Source organism: Sinocyclocheilus anshuiensis, unplaced genomic scaffold (assembly GCF_001515605.1).
Source record: "Sinocyclocheilus anshuiensis isolate Anshui unplaced genomic scaffold, SAMN03320099.WGS_v1.1 scaffold964, whole genome shotgun sequence".
Lineage (NCBI taxonomy): Eukaryota > Metazoa > Chordata > Actinopteri > Cypriniformes > Cyprinidae > Sinocyclocheilus > Sinocyclocheilus anshuiensis.
In genome coordinates, this window is record NW_015552666.1 from 238770 (window position 1) to 249783 (window position 11014).

At 36.6% G+C, this 11014-nt stretch overlaps 1 protein-coding gene and 1 pseudogene across 2 annotated transcripts in view; one reads left to right on the forward strand and one right to left on the reverse strand.

The window, feature by feature from the left end:
- LOC107667298 (beta-1,4 N-acetylgalactosaminyltransferase 1-like) overlaps nucleotides 1–3683 on the forward strand; it is a 29279-nt gene extending 25596 nt beyond the window's left edge. For both annotated transcript variants that reach the window (XM_016458940.1, XM_016458941.1), the window contains exons 11-12: nucleotides 1562–1799; nucleotides 2156–3683. In XM_016458940.1, coding sequence (XP_016314426.1) covers nucleotides 1562–1799; nucleotides 2156–2370 — 453 coding nt within the window. In that variant the 3' untranslated portion in view covers nucleotides 2371–3683. The remainder of the gene's footprint in view (nucleotides 1–1561; nucleotides 1800–2155) is intronic.
- Nucleotides 3684–6185: 2502 nt separating this feature from the next.
- LOC107667322 (rho guanine nucleotide exchange factor 25-like) overlaps nucleotides 6186–11014 on the reverse strand; it is a 7449-nt pseudogene continuing 2620 nt past the window's right edge.

Genomic DNA, 11014 nt, shown 5'->3' on the forward strand with positions numbered 1-11014 from the left:
TAGCTATGTGGGGGCGTGTTAGAACGAGCCGTTTTAGGTAGGCGTGGCTGACTCTTAACTTTTATAAAGAATATCTCTTTGGATTTGAGACTTTAGTCTTTGCAACTTTACAGATCTTCTTTATGCACCAAGAGCTTGTAACACTCCAAAGAGAAAGGAAAAATTGAAATCGCATCATATGACCCCTTTAATATTGCTTGTCTCTGAGTATTCATGTCTTAAGCAGATGGGATTCCCGGACTATTACAAATATTGATATGAAAAATATTGCTTGCAGTATTTCATTCACGATGTGTCTGCCACACTGTAAAAAATAAGTGTAATTTTAACTGTAAAATTTTGTAAAAACGCTACGGAAAAAAACTGTTAATAGGTTAACAGTAAGTTCCCGTACTATATACAGGGAAAAACTGTAAAATATCTAACCAGACATTTCATGTAATTGTACAGTAAAATGCTGTTCATTTTACAGTTTTTAGAAGTAAAAATAACAAATCAATGTATAATTTACAGTCAAAAACTGTAAACTGATATTCCCAGAATTCCCTGCATGACACTCCACATTTGAAAGTATTTTGTTTAAATAATCATGTTTTTTTTTTAAGTTTTTGTTATTAGTTATGTATATTTGGGCTTTATGTTACATCTTCTGTTGTTTAATGAAAGTTTAATGCATTATTTAAGTATCATGTGTGTTACCATGATGGTGTTTTGTGTTTGCATGAATGACTCTGTGCACCTTCTATATATTAGTATATACTTCTGCTTGTGGCGAAGCTACTTGTGATGAGCTTTGATTCTTCATGTGGCTTTCTCTTTTACCACCTGCATTAATATGGTGGTTGTCAGTATGTTAAAGGTACAAAACAGATTTTAATAGCAGTGTGCATTGTTGAATTTACTGATTTACATTCAAATTTTCTTGTTTGTAAATTACAGTTTTTGGCCGTAAATGTGTTTATAGTTTTTCTGTATTTTTTACAAAATTATTCTGGCAACCACAGCTGCCAAAATTATTTTGTAAAAACTACAGAATTTTTTTTACAGTGCACATTACTTCTGCAGATATCCAGGATATCCAGTATCATTGCAACCAAAGCGTCTTAAATTAAAAAAAAAAAACGCTGTGCTGCAGAGGCGCTCTCAAGGGCTCACAGCTGGGCGTTTTCAGCAGAGCGTCAGGCTAAATACGCTTTGGTGGACATAGGGCCTAAAGGTTAATATAGTTGGAATCTGTTTGAATCACAAAATATGGCTAAGGAAGGAGTACAATAAATACAGTTTGCATTTCACTTTGCTTTAGGCAGCAGCAGATCTAGGGCAGATTATTGCTCTGGAATGGATCAGCTATGTGACCTTTGCAGTGAATGGGTCTTCTGTGTGCACAGTCATACAGCTGGAGTCATGCCTTAGATAAGGAGACAAGCACATCTGCTTTTATAAAGAGAGAAAAAAAATCGTTTTTTTTAATAGGAAGAGATACTCTGTACTAAAGAGTTTCCTCCAGTTCAGTTTATCATCCCTGCATTGTTCTTAGTGTTCGGCTGCTGTGTGTGTTTAGGTTGGAGGAGCAGTGCGTGAAGCTACAGGCTACACTGCCACCTACAGGCAGACAATCTCAATTGAAGCTGGAGAGGAAGACGGGGACTGTCTGCACATGAGGCGAGGCTTCCATCACATCATCCAGGGCTTTCCTCACTGTGTTGTCACTGATGGAGTCATCAATTTCTTTCTTGCCAGGACAGATAAAGTGCAGCAGGTGGGCTTTGACCCCCGGCTAGCCCGTGTTGCGCATTTGGGTGAGTTTTCAATGGAGTCCACACACAAAAGTAGGTGTTTCTAGGATTGTGGTGTATTTTGCAGCAAAATTTCACAAAAATTAAACTCCTCAATTAGGTATGCACCAATATTAAATTCTGAGGCAAGATACTGATAAGCTGATAATTATTTTGTGTTGTGCTGATAATTATGTTATGACTGCTGTATTAAAACTATACTATTTTATATAAATATATATATATATATATATATATATATAATGTGCATATATATGCCTTTTGCTTTATTAAAGCAGCAGCAATTGTCATAAGAAATTACAAACACGCTGACACAAAAAGGGACAAAAATTTCCTCATTTCTATATTTTGTTTTACAGAGTTTTTTATCGATGGACTCGGGTCCCTGCATGTTGGGTCATGTGATGATGTCATAGTGAACCACGCCACCAAAATCAAGCTGCCGTGGGTCCAGTCGGAAAGCGACAAAACTTACGCAAAGTTCCGCTACCCTCCTGCTTCATCTGATGCGACACACACCAAAAATGGCCTCTTGTACTTCAAAAACCGCTTCCAGTGTCTAACACACAACTGAACACACCCTGGCTATGCCTTCTTCCCTTTCTCTCATCCCCCCTAAACGAACACTCTCTCCCTGAGTAGCTAAAGGGACCTGTGAAGACACTGGAAGTGTGCTGTGTATGTACTGTATTTGGTCCCATGTGAGTATGGGGGAGTTCAAATAAGCCTATTCTTTTGGAAAGGGTCATAATGTGATCACATGACTGACGGGTGAGATTTTTTTGATACCTGAAGATGTCCTATTTTTGTGTCTCCTTTCTTTAGCTTTATTTTTGTTCACAAGAATTCTTTAGATACAGATCAAACCATTCCATCTACTCACGTGGATGTTGTTTCAAATGCATAAAGGAGACTTTCAAGCTCCTTAATGACAAGGATTTTTTGACAGAATTTTCATTTTTGAGTGAACTAGTCCTTTAATTGATGAGAAAACAGAAGAAGTTTCTTTTGAAACGAAGAGAAGACAGCGGAGGTAAACATTTTGAACCATGACTTTTAGAATTTTTAAGTCCAGTTAAAGGGAGACCATTTCTTTGGGACGTTGACATGGAATGTCACATCAGCTCCCTGCCTGGCATTAATCGTGTGTGTGCTTATGTGTGTCTGTGTGTTTTATTGAGGGTTGTCTCTCTGTATGTTTGCACTAAAACAAATGGACTTCAATTGGAGCGACTCGACCCTCAGCGTCACTAAAAAGAAGGAATGGACTGAACATCATTATCAAGCTAAAACCACAGACAATCCAAAATATCACTTTCATTATCTCTCTCTCCCTCTCACATACACTCTCCGACAGATTTCTCAGCAAAAGATGGAGGGGTGATTCATTGTACATCAGTAAAATCTGTATTTGATATTTTTTTTGTTTTAAAGAGTGACTGTGCCAAAGGCTTAATTACTGTCCTTGTATGACTTGTTTATTGTTTGTACTTTTTTTTTTTAAATTTCCTTTATTCTGGGTTCTTTTTAAGATTGTATCCTATTGTACTGAAGCATGAAGATAGCAGCCAGGTGTAAAGTCCAATGCCGGCTTTTATAAATTTAGTTCACATCACATCATAAGCGTATATTCCAAAGGCGCTTACTTGACAGGTTTTATTTATTTGTTTGATTGTTTGTTTGTTTGAGCTGGATTTCATCCAAAGCAAGATTTGTGGGGAAAAAGGTCAAGTCAGTGGCTTTTGCTATGCAGAATGGCTGAGACAACTAGCCTTACTAAAATAAAAAAAGCAGCATTAATAAACTTTTCAGAGTAAATGGCAGATGTGCAAATAACAAAAAATATGAAATAAAATGGCTATTCAAATGTTAGGCTATATCTACACAGTATCAGTCAAAAATATGAAAACACCTACTGATTCTTTATTCATTCTTATTATTTTCCACAAATTTTATGATGAAAATGTCGAACCTAAAAACAAATCAAAATTAAATGTTATATTCTAGCTTTTTTAAAGTAGCAAACTGCTCAATAATCCATTTTTAAAAAACTAGGTAAACAGACACTATGTATATTTCTCAACAAAAATTAACCTTTAAGATCAATAGGTCATGATAAATGTGTCCAAACCTTGATTTGTACTCTATTTGATAGAAATAAATAATAGTTAAAAAAAATTACCTGTATGCAGCCACCTTCTGTAGAGTAAAAGCATGGAAGAAGCCGATGTAATTGCTGTCTAATCCAATGTATAACATCCTTGTGCATAATTTTAATTACGTTTGTTTGCATATTGTTTGTTTTATGTGTGTGTGTGGGAGATAGATAAGTGTTTTTTAAACTACATCAAGTGGGCTTTACTTTGTCGCTCATGAACAGCATGAGGCCCTAATGACTGTTTGCTGCATTATACATTGAATCACAGATTCTTCAAATAATGTTCAACATTATGGCCTTGTCAAAGATTATACCTATGTGTGTGAGTGTGTGATAGTTTCCCCCTTCCTTTCTGTTACATCCTGTCTAAAAACGGTGCCATACAGGAGTAAATAAGTGCATGACTGTCCAGAAAGCCTTAAAAGAGGTTAAGGAAGTGAAAGAACACAGTGTAAAAAAGAGAGGTACATAATGGATTTTACATAATACATAATTCAGTACATAATGGATTTTAATGAGTGCACAGGTTGAATATAACAAGCAATGGTGTAAAATGGAATTGAAAACTAACTCTTGTGCACTTGCTTTGTATCTTGAATGCCATGTGATGCTCCTCAAAACAGAAAAAAGGTATAAAATCCTTTTAAATTTTTCTTTATCGCTCTCTACCAGTCCTGAAAAAGACAACTGAAGGATGCAGTCCTGCAATACTAAGTATAGAGCTGCTATGATTCTGTTTGAAGAATGCTTCCATTTGTCTGCCCTGCATATTCAGGAGTAAGCATGAGCGCAAGGTCAAAAAGGAGCATGTAAAAGCATTGGTGTAAGGCTACTTGATTCCTACGGTTAGTTTCAGATGAGCTTAAGATGATAGGAGCTTGAGCAGATATGGGAAGCTGAATATCTGATTTTCTGGCTGTGTATTAAATGGCGAGTTTGAATTTTTGATGATATTTAAAGTGTGTTTCTCAAAAACCTCCCTGCTTCCTCTTCACTTTACTGCAATGATGATTCTGTCTCCTCATCTCTGGGTTTCTCACTGTGTCTGCATGACTCCTAATTTCTGTTGGTGTTTTGTATCTCTACCAGCTAATTCTCTGTCCCCCAAAAAGTATGGCTGCCTATTGATCATTTTTTAAAGGGGTCATATGATGCTGCTAAAAAGAACATTATTTTGTGTATTTGGTGTAATGAAATGTGTTTATGCGGTTTAAGGTTAAAAAAACATTATTTTCCACATACTGTACATTATTGTTTCTCCACTATGCCCCGCCTTTCTGAAACGCGTAGATTTTTACAAAGCTCATCGGTCTGAAAAGCGAGGTGTGCTCTGATTGGCCAGCTATCCAGAGCATTGTGATTGGCCGAATACCTCAAGCGTGTGACGGAAATGTTACGCCCCTTTACCATATTGTGATGCCCTGTCTGGCCGGAGCGACGAGACATAAACATTAAAACCCATTATAAACGAGGCATTTGTTGCATCCAGTGGGGACATAATTATGGATTATAATGACTTATACTGTCTTTTTACGCGTTGCGTTGCATCGCAGAACAGCCGGCATTGTAGTCTACTCTACCTGGATCAGGAAACAGTCCTCCATAAAATGCGGAGAAAGGAAAAATTTAAATCGCATCATATGACCCTTTTAAAAGAACAAAATGTAGTATGCAAATGTCCCTTAAATATAAAGGGGGAAAAGGGGAAAAAATGTGTTTTCCTTTTTTGTAAATGTAAGAAAAAAGCATTTGTTGTCGAATGGAATGAGATAAAGGCTTTGGTGATAACATTTTGTGGCATGTCTTCTGTCTTCCTGAAGAGCTGTGTAAATCTATAGACAGAGAAGTCTGGGATAACTTGAGAATCTTTTAATTGACAGCTTTTAATATGAAACTCTTTAGGGTCACTCAGTGAATATAACCTGCTAATGAATACATCTACATTGAAATAAGAAATAGTAACACACATTGGATAGCTTGATATTCTGTCTTTTTACAAAAAGGATCAAGTACACATACCTGATATTTACAGTACCTGACAAGTCAAATGCCTAAATTCAGCCTCTGCATTCAGTAATATAGAATTAGCAGTAGCTACAAATATAATCTTTATGATCATATTCGATCTTTCATGAGTTTTATCTTGTCAGTGACACAAAATTTAGCATATACAGTCCAATACATTACATTTTTGTTATGGTAGCAGAAAATGTAATCTAGTAGGTGTAAAATACTCAAATTGTTAACATTGTCAAAGATTGAAGGTTGTAATAGATTTACAGTCTGTGTGAATTATTATATTGAAATGGCAGTCAGAAGAATAATTCGGTTATAATGGATAATTAAATCAATTCAGTCTTTTATCGGACATAATTAACTCAAAAACGGACTAAGTCTTCCTTTACCTCTTTATAATGTTCTCATGAGGGTAACAGATGGGCCACTGTACGAGTTGAGGGAAGAGAAAGATGAGAAACTGCCTTCACAGGACTGACAGAAAGCTGAAAATTAAAGGAACAGAGTGAAATCATAAGTCTTTAAATGAAATATCAGTTCTCTACAAAAGATGGAACTCTGGACTCTATGTTTTTGGGCTTTTAATGAACAAATTCTGATAAGTGAACTTAACAATTCAGCAAACTCTAACCTTTCAATGAGGCATAGAAGGTTGTGAAGAACTCCAGGAACGCAGACAGGGCAGACCTTGGCGGTCTATGGAGGCAGAGCTAAAAGGTTGCAGGCTAGAGTTCAGTGAGGGTGAAGTTGTCAAGTTCTTTCCCAGGCTGAGAGATTTAATTTCTTTCCTCTGGAATTCAATGGGAGACTGCAGGGCTATGACAGGGGAGATGAAACAGAACAGTGTCCATTAAGAATTCTGCTCTAAGGCAAGGTCACAGAAAGGTCATGGAAGGTATTACGATGATGATACCGTTTAAGAAGTTGCGCTGTGTCTCCAGCACCTGTATGATGTCATTTGCCCAGGTCATTATGATTTCTGGAGATGATGCACGAAGAATGAATCGTTGCATGCTTCCATCAATATTACGAGATGTCAACACCATCCGACATGGGTCATCTGGGCAATGATCCTCAATGCCCAAACAACTAATCTATGAAAGATACAAATGTAGAAATAAACATTTACCCTCATATTTGTTTGGCCTACAATCTCTTACTTTCTCTTCTGCTTCCCACCTTGATGCTGTTTTTATAGATGTATCCTGGCAGGGAAAATCCTTTCTTGCGGTCGATTGGCTCACTGAGGATGACAAGTTGCTCGAAGAGGAACACCCGTCTCTCTTTGGGACGGGAGAGGATGCTGTTCTCATTCTCAATGAATGTGAAGGTGTCCTGCTGCAAGAGTTTTCCTTGTGCTCTAAGCTGACCGTATATGAACCCAATCAATCACGAGTCATTCAAGTGCATTTTTACCCTCAAATATAGGTATAAGAGAGCTAATAAAACTAACCATAAATGGCCTAAATAGATAATTATTTTATAAATAATGAACTCGTGCTGTGCTCATTTTGGATACTGGAACAGTCCAAGGTGAAGTAAACCATTTACATTTCTGCAGTTTATTTGTGTCTCATCTTACCTCAAAACCCTGTAGTCTTCCAACATTCATCATGTCATTACATCGCTTTGGAACAAAACACATCACCTCTACTGCCCTCTGAGATAAGGACACAAAGAGGACAGAATAATAATTCAGTATGTCACCTGAGAATGAGTTTACTCTCTTTTGCTCAGTCTTATAAGCCGGTACAGACTGCACCTACCTCAAGATCTTCTGTTTGTCTGCCTGCTTTAGTGTAGTACTTCAAGAAGTCCTGTAAATAAATGCACATAAACACAGAATATAGGGAGAATATTAAATGAACAGGCATTTTAGCTCAGCTCCTTAAATTATAAAGAAGGACAAGAATATATATGGAAAATGAGGCGATGACTTAAACATTTCTGTGTTTTTTTTAATTTTTTTTACTTAAGATCCAGTTTTATCTATATAACAGTTCAACAAGGCATGATCAATTTTATTTTCTTACAAATCACTATATAGCAACAAAAGCCATCATGATACTTTCATAAATACCTGTTTGTTTCTACTTGGTATCAGCACATACAATGATAAGATTTATAACAATGACTAAAGTTTGAGGATAATCCCTGAAACGCATACACTACCATTTAAAAAATTTGGGGTCAGTGTTTTTCTTTTTTTTTTTTTAAGAAATTAATACTTTTTCAGCAAAGATGTATTAAATTGATCAAAAGTAACAGTAAGGACATAACAATATAATGCTAATTTAATGTAACAAAATATTTATTTGAAATAAATGCTGTTCTTTTTAACTTGCTCATCAGAGACTCATCAGAGAATTCTGAAAAAAAAAAAATGTATCAAAGTTTTTAACACTGATAATAATAAGAAATGTTACTTGAGCACCAAATCAGCATTTTAGAATAATATCTGAAGATCATGTGACACTAAAGACTGGAGTAATGACTGCTGAATTTCAGCTTTGCCATCACAGGAATAAATGAAGTTTTAAAATACATTAAAATAGATACCAGTTATTTTAAATTATTACAATATTTTAACTTTCTGCCTTGGTTAGCATAAGATACTTCTTTCAAAAACTTTACAAATATTATGGACCCCCAAAGTTTCAAACAGTAGTCTATTTGAAGAATTTTAAGCTGATAAACTATTTTTCACATTTTTCTGTAACATCTGAATAAGTAACACCCAGGTAGTTGAAGCTCCCGCTTTGGAGTCCAACTATGGCCCAAAACAGCAAGAAAAGTTTTTTTTTTTTAAATCATGCACAATTAGAAGAAGTAGCTATTTTAAAAGACTACAGGTGCATCTCAATAAATTAGAATGTCGTGGAAAAGTTCATTTATTTCAGTAATTCAACTCAAATTGTGAAACTCGTGTATTAAAAAAATGTCTACAAGCTCACACAAACACACCTTCAGCAGCAGCTGATATTTCATGATTCTCTGAACAGGTTTGATGAGCAGGTCATTTAGCTGCAGTCTGTGACCCAGCTGTTGTCTCAGTTCTTACATGCAGAAAGAGCACAGGACAGTCATAGACCTTGACCTCATACACCAAAGAGTAAACACTGCCTTATAATTATATTCTGATTTGACCTCATTTCAATATAAATGACCTCAAAATAGGTTTCAATGTACTCTGAGACGATGTGCTCTGACTTTGGCTTGTTCTGACAGTAAACCACATACATGTTGAGCCGCTTCTCCTGGAAAACACACTGAGATATTCATTTCTTAACATACATTTCAATTTATGTAAGATGGATTACTGCATTTAATGTTGACTATATCACCAGCAATTTAACTTGCAAGAAGGAAATAAAACATAGACTTACATGTTTGATAAACAGTTGTGCCAACAGGTCAGGTTCCCACACACATTTCTCCAACACCCCAAGAAAATAGCTGAGACAAAAGAAAAACAAAGGCAGCAGATGTAAGAAGGTCAGGTTTACACATCTCAATGGGCACAGATCCTATCAATAGGTGACCTACTCTTTGTGCCAGTCATAGATCTGATGAATGTTCCCAAACACAATTTTATCCTTTCCCACCAAATACTCGGGCACCCCAACACTTTTCATTGTAGCCATATAACCCTGGAGAAAGGAGAACATGAGAGTTAAAAAGAATGAATGAGTAAGATCTACTGACTGAATGCATTTATATGTTACCTCCACTACAAGCCCCAGATCTTCCACATACAGCTTCTCTGTTTCTACCAGCTATGTCAGCACATATCTATGAGACATAAGGTATACCAGATTTGGAGAAGGATTATAAACAATATCGTTTTCCAGAAACCATGGGTTTGGGTCACTATCAATCAAATACCAACATGCTTTTCTCTAAAGCAGTTCTTCTCTCCTGCTCATCATCCTCTGGGCTCTGCGAATGTACATGTGTCTCGTCAGTCAAGTTGGGAACTCTCTCCCCAGAATGCACATCACAAAACTGATGCCTCTGAAATTGGACTCATTAGATGTCACAAGCACAAATCTGCAATTATGTATACAAATTTTCATTACGGTCCAGTGTTGTGTATTACCTGCAGGAGATCATTTAGGTATCTTGGGTAATAGGGACTGTCAGGAGATGCTGGCCCTGAAAGTTCAGCACAGTCCTGAATTCCACAGAAAGAGAAAGTGTGTACAGTTTTAGTGTAATATATAAAAATAACACAGAGGATTCTGTTTCTCTGTGACAAACATTACCATTCAAAAGTTTTGGATTTTTTGAATGTTTTTGAAAGAAAAAACACCAAGGCTGCATTTGTTTGTTAAAAACAGTAATATTGTGATATATGTGATACATCTGAAAACTGCTTAATATTTTTGTAGAAATGGTGATACTTTTATCAGGATCCTTTGAGGATTTTGTAACATTTCAAAAGCCTGTGCTGTCATTTTTGATCAATTTAAAGCATACTTGCTGAATAAAAGTATTAATTTCTTCTTAAAAAATTTTTACTGACTTCTAACTTTTGAATGGTATAGTGTAAATGATGTCCATACCAGAGATCTGTAGGAGCAGGGCAGTTTTTTGGACTCCGTTGGGCTCAATAGGCCTTGAGTAGATGAGAGAGGGAGAAACATATAGGCTGACCCTTCTGGGCTCTGAATGACCTTTGAGCTCTGACCCTTGCCACCTCTGCCCAGACTAAGCTTTCGAACTGGGCTGCTCAACCATCTCTTGAGGGCCTTGATGGAGTGCTGTGGTGTGGTAGATGGTTGTCTAGTGGAAAGAGGCTGATGGTTGCCGCGTGAGATTGGAGAGAGGTCATCAGTGGAGACAGAGGTTGAAGGTGTATCAGGAGGCAAAGAGGCATCACTGAGCCCTGTCAATGTGTATGACTCTAGAGTGAGAGAGTGAGAGAGAGAGAGAGAGAAAGGGAATGTAGTAGAATATCTTTAAAGGGGTCATATGATGCGATTTCAATTTTTCCTTTCTCTTTGGAGTGTTACAAGCTCTTGGTGCATAAAGAAGATCTGTA